Source organism: Melanotaenia boesemani, chromosome 7 (genome assembly GCF_017639745.1).
Source record: "Melanotaenia boesemani isolate fMelBoe1 chromosome 7, fMelBoe1.pri, whole genome shotgun sequence".
NCBI lineage: Eukaryota > Metazoa > Chordata > Actinopteri > Atheriniformes > Melanotaeniidae > Melanotaenia > Melanotaenia boesemani.
The window spans coordinates 21848951-21872128 of record NC_055688.1 but is presented as its reverse complement, the minus strand read 5'-3'; the positions used below and the strand labels follow the sequence as shown (position 1 = coordinate 21872128).

At 39.0% G+C, this 23178-nt stretch overlaps 2 protein-coding genes across 5 annotated transcripts; both read left to right on the top strand.

The window, feature by feature from the left end:
- Positions 1-2892: 2892 nt before the first annotated feature.
- On the top strand, positions 2893-7561 carry fibpa (fibroblast growth factor (acidic) intracellular binding protein a). 4 transcript variants are annotated; one of them, XM_041990985.1, is made up of 11 exons: positions 2893-3180; positions 3356-3444; positions 4331-4529; positions 4684-4810; positions 5071-5171; positions 5416-5549; positions 6060-6168; positions 6292-6355; positions 6452-6538; positions 6641-6738; positions 7264-7561. In XM_041990985.1, exons 2-11 carry the CDS (start codon positions 3360-3362, stop codon positions 7331-7333), a joined length of 1074 nt encoding a protein of 357 aa, XP_041846919.1. In that variant the 5' UTR covers positions 2893-3180; positions 3356-3359; the 3' UTR covers positions 7334-7561. The 4 variants fall into 4 exon arrangements, with proteins under 4 accessions (XP_041846919.1, XP_041846917.1, XP_041846918.1 ...); XM_041990983.1 differs by having other exon boundaries at positions 2893-3241; positions 3360-3444; XM_041990984.1 differs by having other exon boundaries at positions 2896-3011; positions 3360-3444.
- A 1393-nt stretch (positions 7562-8954) lies between these two features.
- Positions 8955-22144, top strand: efemp2a (EGF containing fibulin extracellular matrix protein 2a). Its single transcript, XM_041991140.1, has 11 exons — positions 8955-9145; positions 12241-12471; positions 15077-15125; positions 15247-15435; positions 15930-16052; positions 16158-16274; positions 17653-17772; positions 17882-18001; positions 18167-18293; positions 18780-18975; positions 21287-22144. Exons 2-11 carry the CDS (start codon positions 12370-12372, stop codon positions 21458-21460), a joined length of 1317 nt encoding a protein of 438 aa, XP_041847074.1. The 5' UTR covers positions 8955-9145; positions 12241-12369; the 3' UTR covers positions 21461-22144.
- Positions 22145-23178: the final 1034 nt, after the last annotated feature.

Genomic DNA, 23178 nt, shown 5'->3' with positions numbered 1-23178 from the left:
TCAGTGGTGAATTAGCAGATTTATACAGAGCTTCGTGTCAAGCTCTGCACAAGTCTGAGTCTGAGTCAGGTGTACTGCAGCAGGGACACTTCTAAAACCCTGCAGGAACTCCAGGAATGAGGATCCCTGCTCTATGCCATGGTTTTCCCTTGGCCCAATGCTCACCTCCTCAAAAATGTGACTGAAAATCACAGCATTAAGGGACCATCATTCACAATTCATCAGCTACTATGCTACCTTTGTTTGAAGCACACTAATGGCCACTAATGGTACTGGTACCTACTCAACTCAGTTTTTAGGGCTTTCCATTATGTAGTAACACCTGATACCCAGTAATTTTGAACACATATTTGGCAAGGTTTGAGCTGAAAATGTGAGTTATATAGACTGCAGGCCACTGACTGGCATGGGAGTGATGTCACTGCATGAGTCATGAGGTCGACTCCTTCACAAGAACCAAACTCCTGAAATTTCCAGAATGTTTCATCTCACTGCCTGCAGCCTCCTCTCACTCTCCTTTTACCTTGAGCCTGACAAAAAGCCATAGACCAAGCCACAAGCATACCATTATAAAGTTCTCCATTGCTGTGTTTGTGCCAGATACAAATTATGTTATGGGACTTCGGGCAGACTTGCTATGATAACTTCACCTACACTGAAGTGGTGCTAAATTGTAATGGAAAATTACCTAAAATGAGTAAAATGAAGAGAGGAAAGCAGAGGAAAACATGTACCACGCCATAGGTTTGAATTTTTAAACTTGATCATGTTTTAATACTGTTTTTATCCAATGTTCTTTCTTTTGTTTTTTAATGCTAAATTATGCTTCTTGTATTCTGTAAAGCTCCCTGTCGTTGAATTGTGCTATACAAATAAACTTGGCTTGCCTTACTAGTGAATATAGGCTATAGATATCCCAGTATTACCATTTACGTATATGAATATGTGTCAAGCTACACGGTGTTCCTTCAGTTTTTTAGTTTACACTTTTGTAAGTGTGTAACTAAATACATCTCAGACCACTTCTGGGATGCATGTGTAAACATAACATTGGTCTCTATCTGCTTGATTCACGTGGTATCCCAGGTTGGTTTTATTTTGAGTTTGTTTTCTTTTACAGGAAGTTGTATTTTTTTTATAACTGCTAACTTGACAAGTGTAGTTATTATCAGTAATGGTAATCTGCAATGTTTGTGGTTTCTCAGATCTTGGCAGGGGCTCTTTGTCATATTATAAATGTGGCATCTTGTATAATTGTACATAGTAACACGGAATAACACTTAATAAAGACAGTGGATAACACTAAATAAAAATCTTCATGATACAACTGATCTGTCTCTGAGCTACATTTGAAAAGCATAAAGATTTGGTGATGATGATAACAGTCATTGAAGAACTCTTGTGCTGCCATTTAAATTCAAAGCTGTGTTTTTACCCTTTCTGTCATATAAAACAAAAATAATATAGATAAACCCAGTTTAAAAAGGAAATGAGCAGGAAAGACCTGTTTGGAGCTACTTCCTCTGGGCTTTTAGAATGATCTCATTCTTGAAAATTCAACCTAACTCTAACATTTCCTCCAGGCTTTTTGAATTCACTACAAATGTACAGGAGTGTAGCTCTATCACGAGACACTACTTGTTTCTTTTCAAAGAACTCTGTTGGAAAGTGTGACTGCAGGCTTTTTTTTCCATGGGTTTATGCTGAGGCATTCAGCCACATCCTTCCGCCCTTTTTTCCACCTCCATTGTTTCACTGAGGCCATAACAATGTAGGGTGTTAACCGTGCAAGGGGGAATCTGGGGATGGAATCAGGGTGTCATGTGAGGTTAGAAATGAGTGTTGATATGCAGGAAGAGATTTGATAAAAGACAAGCCATTTTCTGACTCATGTTGTGATTTTGAAGGACATATGCAGAAACACAGAAAGGGAGGGTGAAGAGAGGGATTTACAGGGATTTATTCGGATTAATCGCCAGAGGAAAAGAGAGCAGATTGTGTACAAGCAGGACAGCAAGCAAAGCGCAGACTGCAGAGCCCCTGAGGCCACAGAAACCCGTTGATTTGACACATTTCATAATAACTAATAGCACAAATGTAAGAATAAAGGTCAATAAGAGGCTACCGTCATGCTGGCTTGTCAATGTCATTATTTGAGTCTTCGCATTAACTTCCATTGTCACTTGTTTTTATTCTGATCACTGAGGGCTTTTTTTTTTTAATTAAATTGAATGGTTTGTATTGAGCTGAGTGACTTATTCTTAGTCCTATTCTGTAAACTCAAGGGATTCATAAAATCTGATGAGTTTTATTATATACAACCATAGACTTTTGTCATTCAAATGTTTTGTGTCAGTGTAACACTTTGAAGTAAAAAGACTTGTATTTAAGCTTCATACAATAATACTGAGAAAAATTATAACATAAATCTGAACTTACCAATCAAAACTTATGATTACTACACTATACACTATACACTATATAATCACAACTTAAAGACTAAAGGATAATAACTAGAAGAAATTGCCTTTTGTTTTTATTACAATTAATTGTAACTTTGACAGATTTTTTTCAATGAGGCACCCCAATCACAAAAGCTAATTCGCCATCCATCTTGCATCCTACCTGTACTCTGAGCTCTTTCCAGCCAGTTAAAATGATGTTGACCCCTCTTTTAGCTTTTGCTATATCCCTGTTTTCTTTTTCCCTCTCCCAGTAAACATTGTAGGTATCTCTTTTCACAAATTAACCTGAATGGTAAAAAAATGTGATAAGGCTCATAAAAGATGATAAAAAAGTTCTAAAGTCGTTTTTGCAATGTTTTATTTTGTGATCACAAAATAAAAAAATTAAAGTTGAGCTTTTGACTGACGTCACCCAACCGGAAGTGCGTGCTACACGACTGTGGTTGTTGATACTGCGCACCATACCAACACAGGGAGCTACCGTTTGACAGATTTTTTCTGCTTTAAACGCCAAAATCTGGCTTGTGCAGGTTACGTGATTGAATCGTGAGGTTAATTCTGTCCTAAACGATAATTTTGTTTTCTGCGCGCTGACGGCTGCTAACTTTGTGACGTAGCTGTCGGTGAAGCTAACCTGGAATTGAAGCAAGCTAGCTAATGAGCAAGACATGGCGACCATACAGGATAACATCTAATAGAATCGGTTGATTCACTTATAGTTACGTATTTATTGAAGCTAGGTTCCTGAAACTGTTTTACAAAACCGTGACAACAAGGTATAAAATCAGCTGGTGTCTGTTGTACATGTTTAGCACGTTTAGCTCGTTGTTGATGAGTTTGTGAACTAAACAGTAAGTATAAACAGGTTTTGTTTTAACTTTTTGTTCCAAACAGATGGCAGTAGAGCTGGATGTGTTCGTAGGTAACACCACTATCATGGACGAAGAGGTTTACCAGCTGTGGTTGGATGGATACACAGGTAGGAATGGCATTCTGACGGGAAGTATAAGAAAATAAGCAATCACAGATAACTTTTTCTCAATGCTTATTGTATACACGTATACATTGTATACATACCTATATATAAACTGTGCTTCTATTCAAGGAATGTTAGAATGTTAAGATGAAACAAACTGTTACGTAAAAATAGGCCTAGTTTATTTCTGGCCCACTTAAGAAAATCTTTTTATTTACTTTAGGCCTGTCACTGGTGCAACTGCACTGCAGACTGGCTTTGAGAGAAAGGACATATTAACTGTGTCTAAAATTCCCTTTTCACGAGTAACATTACACCCAATGAGTTGTGTCCAGTATGTACAGTATAGCTGCTGCTGGTTCTGTGGATGATTTCAGCCTTCTCGGCTGGAGAATTATGAAAAACAACTATTTAAACTTACTGATATGATATGTGAATAAAGAGAAAGTAATTCATTGGTAGAGTGACCTGTAAAATATGAAAAGTTGACTGTAAACTTATTTTTAATTTATTCTGTATGGATATGCAATTTGAACAAACTGCTGCAAAACATTACATGGATCATCGGCTCATTGGACAGCCACTTTAACTCTTTTAACATATCTTTTTCTTTCTTGAGAATATGGCATAAATTTACATCTTCAGTCTTGCAAAATGTTAAAATGAGAAATAAAAATGCTCACAGTTGTTTTTACAAATAAGAAGCTATTTTTTAAATAAAAAGTGACTGCATCCTGCACCCTGATAGCAACTAGTGTGATTTCTAAAGATGCAGTTGCTAAACAGAACTACTGATTATTAATGCTGCAGAAGTTATTTTTATGCATGATAGTACTTTTATCAGGCATTAATGGATTTGACCTTGTGAACTCTGTGATTCATCCAATAGTGAATGATGCGGTGAAGGTACGTATGGAGGGAGGGGTACTGGATGAGTGTGAGGCAAATGCAGATGTTGTTCTGAGTGATACCATGGACCAGTACAGGACTTTCCAGATGTGTGAGCGTCTGCTGTACAGTCCATCCAAACTAGCCAACCAGTTACTCTTCCAGATCACACCTCATCGGCAAGTCATCCTCATAGAGAGGTAATGTTTTTGGTTTCCATTCTCTATGTATATTTCTGCCTCGTTTAGATCCCACTTGGTTATTTAAGATTTAAGGCAAAATCTGTCATTCTTCAGCCCCTCTACTTTTTTTAAAACTACATTTAAAAAAAGCTCACTATGATTTCATGTTTAGATATTATGCCTTTGATGATGGATTTGTACGCGAGGTCTTGGGAAAGAAACTCTCCAAAGGAACAAAGAAAGACTTGGATGACATCAGTGCTAAGACTGGTGTGACACTGAAAAGCTGCAGACGACAGGTAAAAACAAATTTGTGCAGTGAGGAGTGTAGATCACTATGGTCCTTTCAATTTTTATTTACAATACAGTATTAAATTAATAATCCTAATAAAAACAAAAACAAACCTCACCATACTGCAGATTGATGTTTGTTCGTGACGGCTTTAACACTGATTTTCCTGCAGTGGGTGCATTTTTGGTGCAAAGGATTGTGCAGGTGATGCCCAAGTCACATTGCTGCAATTAAGTAAATTTCCTGCATCATGTGTTTGACTTTCAGTTTGATAACTTCAAACGTGTTTTCAAAGTTGTGGAAGAGCTAAAGGGACCCCTGGTGGAGAACATACGGCAGCATTTTCTTCTCTCTGATAAGCTTGCAAGGTAATCTGCGAGGGGAGAGTTCAAATCTTCCTGCCATGTGTGTATATATTTTTTAAAACATAAAAAAAAAAATCACTGTTCTAACCTGATCAGCTTTTACTTTTAACTGCTTTTTACAATAATTACTTTGTTTTTTTTTTTTTTTACAACATCACAAAGTCATTATTCAGGTTTTCTAAATACATGGAAATAACTATTTGTTTATTTTGTCCTATTTTAAAATCTACCTCTTTGCTTCTTTCAGGGATTACGCTGCCATTGTTTTCTTTGCCAATAACCGCTTTGAGACAGGAAAAAGAAAGCTACAGTACCTCACTTTCCAGGATTTTGCTTTCTGTGCTGGGCAGCTTATCAACAACTGGACAGTTGGGGCCGTTGGTGAGTTTCTTTGGTTTTCTTTGGCCATTTTGCTGACATAAGATATGAGAAGAACAAATACTATTTATAAAAGTTATGTTGTAGATTTATTAAGTGTCTTAATTCGTCGTGGCCTGAGGTTTAACAGCAGTAAAACACAAATAGTCCATCCAAGTGAAACAAAATGTAAGATGAACACTTCAAGATGTGGTAGAATTTAGAAAGTACTTTGCGTGCGTTTGAAAAGCTCTATTTAAATTTAATCCATTATTACTTAAGAATCAAGTATCTGTATAATTAAAAATATTAGAGCAGTGCTTTGTCAATGAGGGTTACTGACCACCAGAGGTCCTTTTTTTACAGCATTGTAGCTGCTTCATTAGAGCAATATTTGTTTTTTTGTTATGCAAAATTACAGTGGTTGATATAGTCAGGTGGTGTCTCTGTAATGACATAATAACAGAACAGTTGTTGTAAATAGAATATCCTTTAAACAGATTCACCAGGGTCTAACATAGTTTTTTTTTCTAGATAACATGGTGGAAGATATGGATGTTGATCTTGACAAAGAGTTTTTACAAGAGCTGAAAGAACTAAAGATTTTAATCAGTGACAAAGATCTGTTAGACCAGCACAAAAGGTAACAAACACCCTCTAAACTCAAGCATTTTTGTTGATGACTGAAAAAATATTGCCTTTCTATTATGTTTTATTCATGCACTCATATTTAGTTTCCTGCTTTTTGTCTCTTCTTTCTGCTCAGTTTGGTCTGCACAGCTCTCAGAGGAAAGACGAAAGCTTTTAATGAGATGGAGGCTAATTTCAAGGTAAGAGACATTACACCCCGACCAAAATAAGCTGTTAACTTTTACACTCAGAGGAAATGATAGTATTTTAGCACAATTCTTGTCTTGTTGTTACAGAATCTTTCCAGAGGGCTTGTCAACATTGCTGCAAAATTAACCAATACCAAAGATGTCAGAGATTTCTTTATTGATCTTGTGGAGAAGGTGAGTTCATCTCCTCATACAGCCCAGATTTTCTAAAGTCTGTGCCACCTTCAGTCTGCCTGTGAGATGATGGTGACCAGTTCACCTGCTTTTCTTCTCCAGTTTATTGAGCCGTGCCGTTCAGACCGATGGACAGCTTCGGATATGAAACTCTACCTCACTCATTACACCAATTCTGCACATATTCTTGACACATTCAAGTGAGTTATTGTGATTTTATTCTGCATAGCTTATCATGTAGAGCTATGGCACCAGTCCTGCAGGGGTTATCTACACTCTAGGGTTGACTCATTCTAAAAATACATTCTTGATATCGTCAGGGGCTTTGTGAAAACTCAAGGATAACCCAATATGGGTATATAGATCAGCCTAAAATGCTGCTCAAGTGTTAAATTGTATGTTGAAATTCTCTAAAATTGACATCTCTGCTTTGCCAGTGGGTGTCTCCCTATCTCGCCCATGATTTCTTAAACTGTAGTTACCTTGTTTCTCATGCAAACTCTCAGGAATGCTGTTAAGGGTTTATACAGCCTTGCACCACTACAGCTTAACAAAGAGATATTCATAAAAAGAAGCAAAGACCCCCCCCTGAATATACAGAGGGGAAAAAAATTGCCTCATTTACTCTCTTCACCCAGATTTCACAATTCCAGTTTTTTTGTAAGGATTTCTGTGTGTCACTTACTCACTGTTTAATTTCTTTGTTTCTCTTCTCTGCCCCTCAGACATCAGGTTGTGTGGGACAGATACATGGGTGTCATCAAAAGCTGTATCTTCAAAATGTATCACGACTGAGCTGTGTTTCTTAGCCGCCTGTCGCTCCCCTTTTGGTTTGCCCCCCCCAAAAAAAACCATTGTACTGAGCTGTGCAGACCAAACTGAGCAGAAACATTATTTTCCTCCTTCTCTGTGTGTTTTTTTAATGATGATCATTTATACTGAAGTCTTATTGTTGCTTGTTTGCTCGACGAATGTCCTTGCAGCATCTGTAAATTTGGTTTATAAATAAAGTGAACAAATTTACTTCATTCTGTTTTACATTATCATTTAACATGTCTGTATTTTATGTTAGTGTTTTATCTGCAGTGTTATACGGAGGAGATGTTCTCATTAACTCATCCCAGAAACACAATTTATGATCTCGTGGGTGTTGGGTGGAGATAAGGGACCAAAAGATAAAAGGAGATTTGAATCATGCTAGAGTGATGTTGCCAGATTTGCAAACCCTTGCAGCAAGAGTGCGTGCCCAGCACTGAGTATAAATTGTTTGAATTGTAAATAGGATCAGCACATCACATGTGTGATGAACCCAGAATCCAACCAGTGTGTGGGTTGTCTGTGTGTGGTCATGAGGGACCAACCAGGAGAGGCACAGTTGGTCTAAACCGGAGGGTGTTGGTGTAATTTTTAACAACACTCCCCCCCTGTAATGACAGCTGCCATCTTTGCCACCACACACAAATACAAGGCAGATAAACAAGCTAAAGTGAAGAAAAACTTTTAAAACTAACACACTGAAGATTTTTTAAAAAAAAAAAAAAAGAAAGAATGAATAATCTTGTCTATAAATTTTTACTTGGACAATTTTTAATGGTTCTAGAAGAGAAATCTGGAATTCTGCAAAAATGGCTAATTAAAACACAGATGACCTCACAGTTTGACTTTAAGTTGACTAAGACTTTGACTAATAAGGACATAGTAGGTTAAGCAACATCCTGACTAGTTTGCAACATAACAACCTAAATATTTTGCAAGAAAATATGCAAACCGGAAATGATTCCAAGCCCAGAAATACATTCGTCATGTACAAACAGAAAAGCAAAGCAGACAGTTGTTTATTTTCTGTATTTTACCACTGAAAACTTGACTAGTTCATTCTGCTAAATAAGCTGAGAAATTTTCCAAGTCTCCACACAGTCACTTTCTTCCACTCACTAATTTTTGTCCACATTCCATTAACTTCTTTTTCTCTTGCTATAAATATCCTGCATGTCAGATTGGACGAGAGCAAGGGCTTAAGTCGCTTTATAGGGGGGAAAAAGGAAAAGATGGGGGAGGTAAGTATAGATAGATGGGGGGTGAGTGGTGAAAAGAAGGGAGGAAAGGGTGGGAGAGCTTGGGGCTTTTGCGGGGGTTTAGTTTAAATGAAACCAGGTGTGTTGTGGGACCAGTAGAGGGTGGGAGGTGGCGGGGCGGGGGCCACTGCGAAAGAAGATGGGGGGCATGTGTGTGTGAATCTGTGAGCTTTTGTGCCTGCGATTTGGACAGATTTGGTATTTGGGCCACAGACCAGGAATTTGCATCCTGGGGGGTCAGGGAGAGGGGGTTTGGAGAGTGGAGGATGGCAGTGCAGGGGGCCAGAGGGGGGGTAAGAATGGGCTGTCCCTCTCTCCTTTTTCCCTCCCTCGTCTCGTCTCTCCCTCCCTTTGCATGTGTTCATCTGCTCCAGCTGTCGGTCTCCCCACTCACTCTCTCAGGGTCATACAGGCAGCAGTTTAAGGGACCAGGTTTGAACGCCAACTCATCTGGGACGACCACAGCCGGCAGACAGACACACCGGTCAGAGGGAGACTTACAGACCGAGGACCTAGTTGATAAGACTCATCTGTGAGTTTTTCTATGTTTCGTTAATGTCTCATAAACATATAAGAGTAGAGTCATGTCAAACAGAGAGCCGGTGGATAACTTAGGCAGTTTGAGAGTGTTTTAGGGAGACGGAATAGAGGTGAGACGTACCTCTTATGCAGTTTTCTGGTACAGGCCGTACACGTCACAGTTACACCACTGCCCTGCTGTCTGCTCTGCTCTCCCAGCTACAATTGGCTTGGCTCTGTAGTTTTCTTCTTGGCTCTGACTGTAACAGAGTTAGACAGGAAGACGAGTAGTGAGTTACAGGGCGCGAATTATGGTGCTGCATATTACAAAATTCTTTTACCTCATCTCATTGTACAACCTTAAAAATCAGCGTCAGTCTTAGTTTTCTGACTATATGGAAGAACCGACAGCAACGCAATTCAGGGGGAGTCAAATTTCTAAAAGACAAGCAGGTGACAGCACATCTTTTAACTATGCCTCACTGCTGTTTGACTTTGTACTTATAGTAGTGATTAAACAACATGCTGTATGTTGACAGGAGACAGGTCCACGTTAGTGTCATGACTCAAATGGGATTGAAAGAGAACAGGAAGGAATGATATTCCCATGAGAGCAGGCCATTTTATGCCACATTGACAGCAAACACTCATACATCCACTCATTACAAAGCAGCATCACCACTGGGAGCACAGACCAGCTTAGGGAACATTTGGTGCAGTGTGTGAATTTCTCTGTCATGCCAACGCCATCCATCATTACGAAGGATGACAATGAGACAGAGGACCTCTGGTTTTGGTTTTGCAGGCTCATAGCTGCAGTTAGAACAAAGCTCAGCCGGGACGCGATAGGCCACCGTGTTCTCTAGCTTCTCCATGCACAGCCGAGCACAGCCACCCATATTGTATATGCTTTAATAACAAACGACCATCATGCAATTTACACTCACCTTATGTGTGTATGTGTGTGTGTGGTCTAGCTGTGGGTTTTTTCTGGTTGTCTGTGTGGGCATTTTTATAAGCTGTCTCACATTGTGCTTGTTAAATTGGTCTGTTAGGTTTTAGCATCCCAGCCAAGCTCCAAATATTAAAATAACCTGACTATAATTATTTATACTATTATGATTATTATTTTATAGAACAAGCGTATATATCATGTGATACAAACCTGTCCACCTGTCTTGCTTCTGTAGCCCCTAAAGGATAAAGTGACTGCAGGTTGGAGTGTTATTTAGAAGTTACAACACAGACTGAAACTCATGATCATGTTAGGCATCCACTGATTTAATTTTATTTGCTAATTTAATCCATCACAAGTTTCCAGAGCCAACAGCTGAAAAACTGAAATGATTTAATTTGCTTACATATTAAGAAAAAAGAGAAGAAAATGCATGTAGTTTCTTAGCTGGAGCAAGGAAGCACTATGCTTGAAAAATAATAAATCATTTATCAAAATGCATTTTAATTGTCTGCGGAGTGACTGCTTCAGCTTTAGTAAACCTGTGTTTCTCAGTGGTGTTGCACTCAGACAGTGAACTCCTGGGTCAGACCCACATCCTCTGACATCCTCCTACGCACCCTGTGGAGAGATGGGAATTAAGGGGAGCGGTGGCTGGAGGTTTGGCACCAGCTGTCCTCTTATTTGAACCATGGGGGGTTTCCCAGAACCTGATACTCTGGGAACCACTGCAGTGGCAGGGCATCCCAGCTGAGAACTGGCGCCCACATCCTCGCCACGGGCATTCCAGAGGTCCACCGCCACTTGATCTCCAGTGGCAGCAGGGCAACACCCATGCATCCCCGCTGTCCACACTCAATAGCCAGTGAGTGAGTGGACCCCAGACTGATGGTCAGTTTGTTTTTTGGGCGGTTTTGGTTCACATTCTTGCTGGTTGTAAGTGGCTCCTGAGCCAATTCAGAGAGGTCACGTACTGCGGTTGCAAGATGGTATGTTTTATCGAGTGTGCTTACACAGTCTTAGCTTGGTTTCTTTTCACAATGCAAAAGGTCACAAATTGCCTGTGATGTCATCCAGAAAGTATTTGAGGGTGTCCGAGTCACCCTGTGGCCTTCTGTTTGTCTACACTCCAAATACAACAATAAGCATTCCCTGCAAACGTGGCCACTGGAGTTTATATGAGAGCATGACTCTATGCATGTAGACAGACAGTGATAACAACCTTCCTGTCATGCGCTTTGTGTGGAGCTCACTTACTTTGTAAACAGCACTTGCTTAGAATTTTTGATTGCTTACATTGACGTGTATGTTTTTTTCTTTTATTTAATTTTTTTATGCGTGGATGATTTTTTTTATTTTTAGTGAGTTTAAGAAAAACTAAACAGGAACATTAACTGAGGTATGCTTGTGCATCTCCTGGTGGAGGGTGCCAATCCATCAGAATACTAAACAAACATAGCAAAAATCATATGTGGCCTTGATTTTTAGATTTTTAGTCTCACTTAGATTTCAGCCTTTGCTGTGTAGTGTGTAGAAATTAAAGAGGTACCCAATTAAGTTGCGACATACATTTATTTACCTCTAAATGTAGTAGAGATTTTAGTATCATAAACAGGAAGTACTTAAATGAAAGTACTAAATGACTTTCCATTGCTGGCAAAAACAGAGGCCTTCTTCTACTAAGAGACAACACAAAAGAAGTTTGCTTGTCACAGTGAAATATCAACTTTAAGCTTCAAAAGTGATGCAGCTGAGCAGAAGAAACTGCTGTGAAACATGGATGAAATGGTCAGGATTGATGTCTCCACTCTGATCAATGGCAGACTGTCATTCCAGCAGCTGCTAGTATGCAGACAGAGAGCTTTCTGTAAGCAGCTAATATGAAAGTATTTCTATGATGTTGACTTGGTTATTTTTAGGGGAAGGTTGGAGTATGTCACAATGTTAGTATTTTGACCTGGTAGAGAGGTTTATTCCATTTATTATTGCTTCAATAAAGGAGGGACTGTCCACATAGCTGTTTGCACCCCTTCTTAAAAACTGACTTCAGTGCCGTATTATCCTTTTCAGCTTTGAAACTGAATCAGACAGTTTTTAATTTTGTCCTTCTTTGTCCCTCATTCTCTCTGTCTCGCTCTCTCTCTGAAATACAGATACCACTTCCTGACTGCCCTGTACATCACAGAGTCTCGACTTCAAGACACTGTTACCTGTTGTGTGTGTGTTTGTGTGTGTGTTTTACATGTGTTTCTGCTTCATTATACATCAGTTAGTGCATTAGTATGCAGGGTGCTTGTGTGTCAGTTTTGTGTGTGTGCATGTGTGTGTCTGTGCTCCTCCGCAGTGCGATTTCACAGTCACATAGAGAAACTGACACCTACACGGTAAGGATGGATGAATCTCTCTCCCTCTTTTCCTCTCTTTTCTTTCCTTTTTATTCGCATCTTTTTTCAGTCTTTCTTCTTACTGACTATAGCTTGGGAAAGTGCGGGGACCTCAATAAAAATCTCTTCTACTGCAAAAGTTAGGAGAATGCAAAATAATACCCAAAGGTACTAAGTAAAGGAAAGGCATGGAAAGTTTGTTTGTGTAGCCCATGTCATGTGCAAGACAATTTAAAGTGCCTTATATATAATATTAAAAGCATTACAACAGGGTGCAGAAGAAGCATGAATAAGTACATGAAAAACAAACTTGGAAAAGGGGATTAAACTTTACTTTCAATATTATAAAGGTCAGTGAAATCTTTTTTAATTTTATCTCATTTTAGAGTGATGAAGGAAAAGAGCATCATACAAGAGTGAGATGTCAGCTCTCAGATTACTTTAGCCAAAGTTGCAAACTTTAATTATCTTGTTAGAACTGTATGGCTTGTTGAATCATTGTGAGGAGAGGCCAAATTTAAAGCTTTATAAATATTCTGACTTCTCAAACTCATCCCAACATCCCAGTTAAAATGACTCATGCCTACAAAGCAAGACAAGAATACAAAGACAGTAAAGTATTTTGAGGAGCTGTTTTTTCACTTTATAATGTAATTAAGAAATGGTGGTTAGCAGGAACAATGGAGGTAAAAGATGAGGTCTGGAGAAATAAGAAAACTTTGGGAGAAAATCCCTTGTAATATTGATAATTGATTGATCACAAATGCTGTCTGACTGCAGGAGACCTTTAGGGAGATTTAGCAGACACTCAAATGGTGGGGCATTGTTCTACTGTGCAGCCACAAACGCACAATTAGAACCTTCATGCATTATGCCCCATTTTCCCTCATCTTAATATACATGTATCTATGTATATAAGATATGAACAAAATGTGTTGTTTTTCACTTTACATCTTTAACAAATCAGAGGCCTCATGTACAAAGGATTGTGAAGCTTGCATAGTGAAATATGGCATATGACCAAAACTGGGAAAGTACCTATTCCCAAAATATTCAGATGTAGGAATCTGTGCTTATGCTTGTTCCTGAACATCTTTTCTTGATACATACATACACACACACACATATATATATATATATATATATATATATATTGAAGAGAGGTGGGCGGAGCTTACAGCATGCTGTGTATGAGTTCATTAGCCTAATATAGTGTTTAAATGTGTTCATATTTACTTAAATACAACAGTTCAGCAGGTGTAGTGCAGTAGTCTGTGTTATTCTGTTTTAGTGCTTATATGATTTGATTACTGATAGTTTTTGTGTTAACTGACGTGGAACCATTGTTCAGAAGGTAAGCAGAGTAATAGGTTGCCTTCTCGCTAACCTTCAGCAGTCATAATCACAGCACATGGGAACGTCAGTCGTGTCATTTCGGTCAAAATGAAGACAAAATGGTCTGACATGTAAATATAAGGAATGCTGCACATCAGTGGAGTATTGCAGCCTCAAGAAGAGGTTCAGATAACGGAGCTTCCATCCTCAGCTAAACTTTCTGATGTTCTGCCAACATATCGAGCGCAGCGTCACGGACACGCTATCCACAGCTATGGGCCAGGAGCTGGAGACGGGTGAGGCCAGCATCTCTGCTGTTGCTGCGCAACTGGAGGCGCATAAGACACCTCTAACCCTTAGCTGCTGAAGGACACCAGTCTGACCACGTATTGACCAAGATGGAAAGACATTGGGAATATGATGTCTTCACGTGACATAAACAGAGAAAACTGATCAGTTTACATTTAGTTTGTGAAATTTTATTAAGGCATATATGTGGCGAAACGAGGTTAAATGGTTTTCAGTTTTGTTGATCAGGTGTAAATTATCAGTGCTCAAATGCCTGAAATTTTCCAAGTACATGTTGACTTCAGAAAGTTTACGGTAACATATTTCAGTGTATAAAGGAGCGTTTCAGCACTTTGTCACTTTCAAATGACAAGAGTTTGCATGGGGTACGTGCATTCTTGGGCAAATCGAAAATTTGCGTGGCGGTGTTCACAGATCCACGCAATTGTTTTTTTTTTTTCGACATGTGCATGTAACATGGCATACGAAACGTCTACACGAGGCCCCAGATGTTTTACTTGTTTTGCCATTCATAGTTCAAGAACATTTAACCAGGGGTGTCCACATATTTGCATGGCACTGTCAGCTTATCCTGCTCTCTTAGTGGGGTTTAATATTATCCACGAATCACTTGTCATTGTTTTGTTAAGTGGTCCACATTTTTTGCCTTCTTACTTTATAGTGGCCATTGACTGATAATGATAAATTTTCTAAACTGTACTTGAAGAAATGACATTTTGCTCTGGGGTTGAAGTGTAAAATGTTGAAACTTTTTAAAAGAGGCAGGCTTTTTGCCTCATTGGCTCAGCACTCTGACAGAGGAAACAATTTTCTCCATCCCTTGCTTAATTTTTTTCATGTTCCACTAGAGATTTATTATATACTACAAACATATTATGCAACACCTTGGCTCAGAGAGACTGTTCAAAATTTTCTTTCCATCATTTTCTCACAGACTCTTTCTCTCTGCTCCTTTTTGTAGGAATGCACAGATGGGTATCATTGGGACCCTCTTACTGAGCACTGCAAAGGTAAAAGCTGTTTACAAGCTGTTGTCCCCTCAGCACTTCTTTGACCTCTCTAAGCTATTTTTAATTAGCTTCTAATAAATACCCACTTTTATTAAATATCTGCTTATGCATCTCTCGTCAGACATAAACGAGTGTGAGACCATTCCAGATGCCTGCAAAGGGGAAATGAAGTGCTTCAACCACTATGGAGGTTACCTGTGCCTTCCCCGCTCTGCATCAGTCATCCCTGCTCCAGAGCCCCCCATCTCGCCCACTGAGGCCTTTAACCCTTGTCCTCCAGGCTATGAGCTGCATGGGACCAGCTGTGTGGGTGGGTGTCTAGCTTTTCGTCTGGGGGTTGGAGGTGGACAGGTGGCCACAGGATGAGTGATCATTAAGCATTTGTGAGTGATTGTGTAACTTTATTGTTGGTGGCCACAGATTGTGAGGGACAGGTGGCTGTAGCAGGCGTTGGCACTGGAGGCAACGTGTTGGTGTAATTTGTGTGGGTGTGAGCGAGTCTATGGGAGGCAGACAGGCAGCACAGGAATTTGGAAGATTTCACACGAGGACAGCTGTTGCGTTTTTGGAAACCGACTCACAACAAAAAACCTACTTATGGTGAAGGACGAGGTGTTCATGTGGCTTGCATGAGGCAGCAAGCATGACTCAAAATGATATTCTCAGCTGCTGGGTGCAAGTGAGGAGAACATTGTGGCCACAGCCTCAGTCATACTGTATCTGTCAGTCATGGTGAATGATGCTGTGTTTTTTCACAAAAGCCACATTTTACATCCGTCTTTGTTGCACTTTACCCACACACAGACGTCGATGAGTGTGAGCGAGACGAGCACGACTGCCAGCCGAGCCAGCAGTGCATCAACACAGTGGGGGCCTTCACCTGTCAGTGCCCTGATGGTTACCGCAAGGTTGGCACGGAGTGTATCGGTGAGATAATCTAAATTTTTGAGCTAAGATTTGGCATCATTTTGGGCTTGTATTTAGGTGAGCTTTAAAACCTTTTGATTCTGTTTTTTTTTTGTATTCTGTCAGACATCGATGAGTGCAGGTACAGGTACTGCCAGCATCGCTGTGTCAATGTTCCCGGTTCCTTCTCCTGTCAGTGTGAACCCGGGTTTCAGCTGGCGGGAAACAACCGATCTTGCGTTGGTGAGATGAATTATCTTTGACTTTATAACAATGAGAAACTCCACTACAAATAAACTAATACATACTATGCATCTTGCCATCCAAAAGGTTAAATATATATATATATATGTTCCACCCTTCCTTTATTGTTCCTCCTCATTTCCTGTAAGAAGCTATTTTAATGTTGTAGGTAATTTCAAATAGTTTATGTAACATTTGTAAGTTACATTTGTCCAAATACCCTTATTATATTAGGTAATTCAGACTGTAACCAGCATATTCAAAGGAAAAAAGGTTCTTGGCTAAAAAACAAAGAAACGAACAAACAAAAAAAAAACCCCAAAACAAATCTGTTACAGCACCCTTAGTGTTCAGATTCAATACATTTTTATTTGCTTTTCCAAACTATTAAATCGATCCCTTCCATCTTGAATAAGAGGCACAGCTGCATCATCTGTCCACTGTTTTGTTGCATCCTGCAACTGCAGTTTACGATGTCGGACAGATTAGCATTTTTATCTTAGATTCAAATGAAATGAGGCATAATCTTGTCACATAGTTTTTTTTTTACTCACCTTTCAAGATGCCTTGCTGAGATTGAGATACTGAGTGGGATTATTGCAGGAAGGTGGAGAAGAGAGGAGAAAAGAGGCACCTGATAAGGAAATGAAAAGGGCCTCATGTACCCAGTTTGGGTTTGATAGACTAAAAAGTTTTTTTTTAAAGATAAGACCTCATCCCTTGTTTGGAGCTTTGCAACTATTTCCAGATAATCTAGTGGTATCTCATTTATATGTGGATTTTTAAAAGAAACATAAAATATTTTTAAATAAATGCACCTGAAATTTTACGTACTGATGCTGCTGCAGTGACAGTGGTACAAACACTAAAGTTTAATGCATTCCTGCTTTGTTCACATGCCACCTCTGCACCAAAGTTCACTTATGTTTTTTTTTTTTTTTTTTTAATTGTTCTGCTATGGAGAAAAAACACAGAAACACATGACAAACACAGATACCTCAAAACTAAATCTCAACTATCATCAGAAAGCTGCACTTATTGCTCTGACAAAGCTCTTACACAGGTTTTATAAGGTGCCTAATAAAAAAAATATCTCAAAATCTAAAACATTAACCTGTGGATCATTACATACATCAGATAGAATTCGTAATGGCATTTTACAGTTCACTGCAGTTTGTGAAGTCACCTTTTTCCAACAGAGCCTGCCTAATTTTCTTAAACAAGTGTAACAGAAGTGTTTGTATGATTTGGCAGAACATTGTATGGACCTTTTCTTTCGTGGTAACAAGCTGACTTGCAAAAAATAAACAACAACCAAAAAAAAAAAATCATGTTTCAGTGACTTCTTTGTAGTGAAATTTACTTTCCCTCCCTTCAGATGTAAATGAATGTGATATGGGTGCCCCCTGCTCTCAGAGGTGTTACAACACATATGGCACTTTTCTTTGTCGCTGTGATCAGGGCTACGAGCTTGGGCCAGATGGCTTTACTTGTAACGGTAAGAGACCCACTATGTCAGTTAAGAATTAATTTGTGATTTGCTGTTTTCTGTTACATTTTGCTCTTAATTATAGAGAACTCATAAAACCTGAATATGTCCTTGTCAGACATTGATGAGTGCAGCTATTCCAGTTACTTGTGCCAGTTCCAGTGTGTCAACGAACCTGGGAAGTTCTCCTGTGTGTGCCCAGACGGATACAAGCTGCATGGCACTAGAATGTGCCAGGGTAAGCGCGCCGGCCTCCGTTTCCGCTTGAAATGCACACCTTCTGCTTTATGCTCTCAGAGTCACGAATGCTGCTCTGAGTCAATACTCATTCATTCTCTGGCAGCAGCTCTATTCCTGTCTCGTCCAGCTCAGTCAAACATCACGAGCTGTTTGTCCTCTGCAGATATAAACGAATGTGAAACAGGTGAACATCAATGCACTGAGACACAGACTTGTGTGAATATCCACGGACGATACCAATGTGTGGACAACAACCGCTGCCAAGACCCTTACATACAAGTGGCTGACAAGTGAGTGACACCTCATGAAGGCTGGTGTGTGTTCGTACGCAAACACACTTCCACACACCTTGTCCTAATTACTCAAATATGTGCTGGCTCTCAGCTCAGAATATAATCAGGCACTGTGGTGAGTATGGCTCAGACTGCAAAATTACCCCAATTACTTTTTCCACATATGAGTCCAAAGCTGCAACGTTTTCTTTTGAACATGTTCCAGTGCAATAAGAAAACTATTACTGCAGTGAACAAGCTGTAACAGGTGTGGGTCACTGGTAACATATCCCAGAGGATTTCATACCATGAGATATGTGCCACAAAAACTTAACAAAGGCTACTGTTTAGTGTTAGTTTAGATTTTAAGAGATTTCTCCTCTCTGTCATTTTACTCCCTCTGCTGGTAGTTATATGAACTGCTATCACTGTGACAACCCTTCTACTTATTTGACTCAGGATTGAACTCACTCTAGCTTTTTACTGCTCTTTGTCTTTTACCAGCCGCTGTGTATGTCCTGTTAGCAACCTCGTCTGTCGAGAGCTGCCGTTCTCCGTGGTCCACCGCTACATGAGCATCACCTCAGAGCGCTCTGTCCCCTCTGACATCTTCCAGATTCAGGCCACCAGCGTCTCTGCTGGTGCTTATAACACCTTCCGCATTCGCTCTGGGGACGAAAATGGAGACTTTTACATCAGGGTGAGAACTATTAGAGGGCATGGACGATACTGGGATGGTGCAGTGGTTTGATGATTAATGATTCTGTTCAGCATCTGCTAACAGGTCTTTAAAGCTAATAGTGCAGAGGCGGTATGCACCAGTTCTGTTTGATCCTAGATATATATGACTAAGATTAAGCTATTTTAAATAAAGGACTCCAGTCAGCAGCAGGCATCTACTTTTTACCTGTTTTATGCAGAATGTCTTCAAATTTGTCATGTGACACAAATGCCTTATTGTCACTTGCTGTTTTAGAGTCTTTAGTAAGATTTGTGTGGTATTTATTCATTTTACATTAAAATGCTTTTAGTTAAAGGACTTTAAACAAATTAATAGTTCCTTTTCATACAGTCAGGGAACCTGTGTCTGTATAAAGACTATACAGACACAATCTGCCATGATGCAGCTCTACAGTAGATCCTCCCATCCTCATTAATACCTGTCTAGCTCAGTCAAAGATAACCCAGGTACCAGTGATAAAAGCTCCACCAGTCACATAAGACATAAATGCACAAGTAATGATATCTGTTACTGAAAATTCTGACATTTAAAATCTCTTTTCCAAGAGTGTCATGGCAAAAAAAAAATAGGCGTCAGGTCAGCAGCAATAAACACAACATGCACTTAATCATTGATCTTGTTTTCACCTATGGGATCAAATGTGACCAATTAGTCACTTTCTCTCAAATTCTTTTTTTGCTTGACAATTTTTAAATAACTTTTGAATTTGTTTTAAATTATTTTAACACATCTCAGAAGAAATTTTACTACACTAGGCACCTAACAGAAGCTGTTGGAACAGAATTTAAGGAAACTCCCATCTATGCTTTCCACCCTCTTCAACACAATGGATGAATTAACTTCTTTGCAAATTGATACATTTGTGGACCCCTTTATGAACTTAACGCGTACTACACTCATAAATACTGATCCTCTGAAAAAGGTAACTGGTCGTAGAAGACTTACTCCCTGGTTCAACTCCAACCTCCATCTCTTAAAGCAGACCACAAGAAAACTAGAACAATCATGGTGGTCGATTAAGCTAGAAGAATCTTATGAAGCCTGGAAAGTCAGTCTTTTAACATGTAAGAGTGCACTTCACAGAGCTAAAATAGCTTATTATTCCATTTTAATTGAATAGATCAAGAAAACTCAAAGTTTCTTTTCAGCACTGTGGCCAGGCGGACTGGGAGTCACCGCTCTGTTGAACCTCATATTCCCTTATCACTTTGCAGTAATGATTTTATTCATTTTTTCACAAACAAAATAGGCTTGATTAGAGATAAAAAATCCATGGCTTGAGTCTTCGTTCCCCTTCTGATGGGTCGTCTAGTCAATTAGTCCTGGACATGACCACTGAACCTGATCTGAGCCAGGACTGTTTCCATTCCACTGAGCTCTCAGAACTGGCAGAAGCATTAGCCACATCTAAACATGTCTTCTAGATCCTGTTTCAACTAGATTGTTTACAGAGATAGTCTCTTTAATTAGCAGTACCTTGTTAGATGTTTTCAATCTATCCTTATCAACTGGCTTTGTGCCTCAGCCCTTTAAGGATGCTGTAATTAAACCCATTCTTAAAAAACCCTGTTTTGATCTTGGAGTCTTGGCTAATTGCAGACCTGTATCCAATCTTCCTTTCATTTCTAAAATGCTTGAAAAAATGGCTACCAGTCAATTAAATGAAAATGTTATTGGAATTAAAGGAACCCCAGGGTTCCAGGGTTCAGTACTTGGTCCATTACTCTTCATATATATATATATATATATATATATATATATATATATATATATATACATACTTCCACTGGGTGTTATCATTAGGCTACATGACATCAACTTTCACTGTTATGCAGATAATACTCAGTTATACCTATCCTTATAAACAAATGACTTACTTAACACAAAATAAATATTACATATCATGAAAGAAATTATGAAACATAAGTTCAGTTATCAAAAAGCTAAAGAATTAAAAACCTCTAAAAATGTAATTAGACCAAATTGGTTAATCTCAGCATTTACAAACAGATTTACTTCCCATATGTTTAAAACAAGTTTAAATAAGTCAAAATACTTGTGAAGACATTTTAAAACGTACACGACCTGAACAGATAAAATTCTTTTGACTGGATAACATGTGCCAGTAAGAAAAGCAACAGTGTAAGTAATAAAAATGATAAAGGTTTAAATCCATTCAGAAATATTGTGATTGTAAATGTAACATGGTAAGAGCTTTAAACCCATCCTCTTAAACAGTGTGCTCATAATATTTGTTCATCTTCTGCAGCAAATCAATAACATCAGTGCCATGCTGGTGCTGGCCCGGGCCGTGTCGGGGCCCAGAGAGTACACGCTGGACCTGGAGATGGTTTCTGTTAATCCTCTGCTCAGCTACCAGGGCAACTACCAGACCAGTTCCGCCCTCAGACTCTCCATCTATGTTGGGCCATATACCTTTTAATGTAGAAGAAGAGAGGAGGGACACAGATGCAAAAACAAGCTGTAAAACAGAAGTGGTCAATGCAGTTCAGCCAGTCACTGTGATGTTATGTTATTAGCTTTTGTACATAGTCATCCAAAGAAAGTGACACTCTTCTGTCAGTCTATATTACCTGTAAGAATATACATGCAGTTCAGTGTGCAAATACATCGTAGCAGCAGTGTCACACCGATAAGTAGCAGCTTTAATTAGTCCAATCAAAGATTTTCTCTTGTGTTTACTTTGGCCATTTCTCTGTTATGTTTACTTTTATTTCGTGTTTTACACCTGCCTGACAGCATTGTTCTTTGGTCAGAGTGTATGACATCGATTTTACTCTTTTAAGGGTGATAATGAATCTGTGTGGCATATTCTGCTTTCAGGTGGAGCGATCCATGCCCCTTGTCACCAGATTTATTTGTTTTCACCAGTTTACATCCTTATTTCAGCTCTATTTATCACTTTATTGTTGTTAGCCCTTTTTCCTGTTGACATGCATGAATCAGTAACCACTCACTCAAGACCTCAGCATCCACGCTCTTCATTCACCCTTCAGCTGTTCACTCCAATGTTTGTGCTCCATCTGCCATTTCTACTTTTCTCACATTGTGTTGTACTTTTTATTTTTGAAAGCTCTGAACCCAAATAAAACAGTATACCTTTTCATTTGAGTAAATACAGTTTTGTTTTTTTAAACAACAAACCAAACATCAGTCCTGTTGGCACTGCCAGTATTTTAGAGATTTTTTTTTTATTTATTTAATGAGTTTATGAGCTCGACTAGTAACTGGATAATCTCCAGCTCCCCTGTGACCCTGAACAGGAATAAACAAAACAGAAAATGGATGGATGGTGTTTAGGGGCAGAAAATGTATTGGTAAAGATTTGATGCTCTATTTTCAACCCTAATAAATAGAATATATTTATGTTAAATTATTGATTGTGACCATCAGCTGATATACAAAATTACTAAAAAGTCCATTGTCCATGAAGTGTGCAGCAGAAACTATGATGAGCATGAAAAACATGAAGGCCCTGTCTGGAGCCAGTGTTTGGATTTAATGAAAGACGACCTGAGGCCTGTGCTTTAATGCAAGATCAGTATTCCCAGAGTATCTTCGTTATATATGACTTCACAAATAAACAAGCCATGGTAATGTGACTGTAATCAGCTCAGTGAGTCAACCCATGCTCAATGAAAAGCAGTGCTTTCATTAGACAACTAGTCCCTATCATGGATCTAGAGCTCCATATTTTGGTGAGAAGTGTAAACTATAAAGTAGTCAGAAACAATAAGGTCGAATTTAAATATATTTTCATATAAATAATGCTATGAGCCACTCCCTGAGAAAAAAAAACACATTAAAAGGCTTATGAATGTAATTGCCACAATCATTAAAGTGTGAGTAGATCTGACTATGAATTGCAGGTGTATTCTTTTGGCATGTGAGACACCAACTACCTACTGTGGTGTTGAGTGTGTTTACAAATTGTAACTTAATCTCATTCAAAGAGCAACATGCCAGACACCTTCACTAAAACTTCCACAAGTTTTAGCTTTAACATGTCACGGATGTCAGAGGATTTTCGAGATTTCTGTTCCCTTTCCTTTCATATCAGAGAAAGAAACATTTTACCTGAGATACAGGTGGGAATTAGACCACAGGATGGTCCACAGGGTAATCAGGTGACACTTTTTG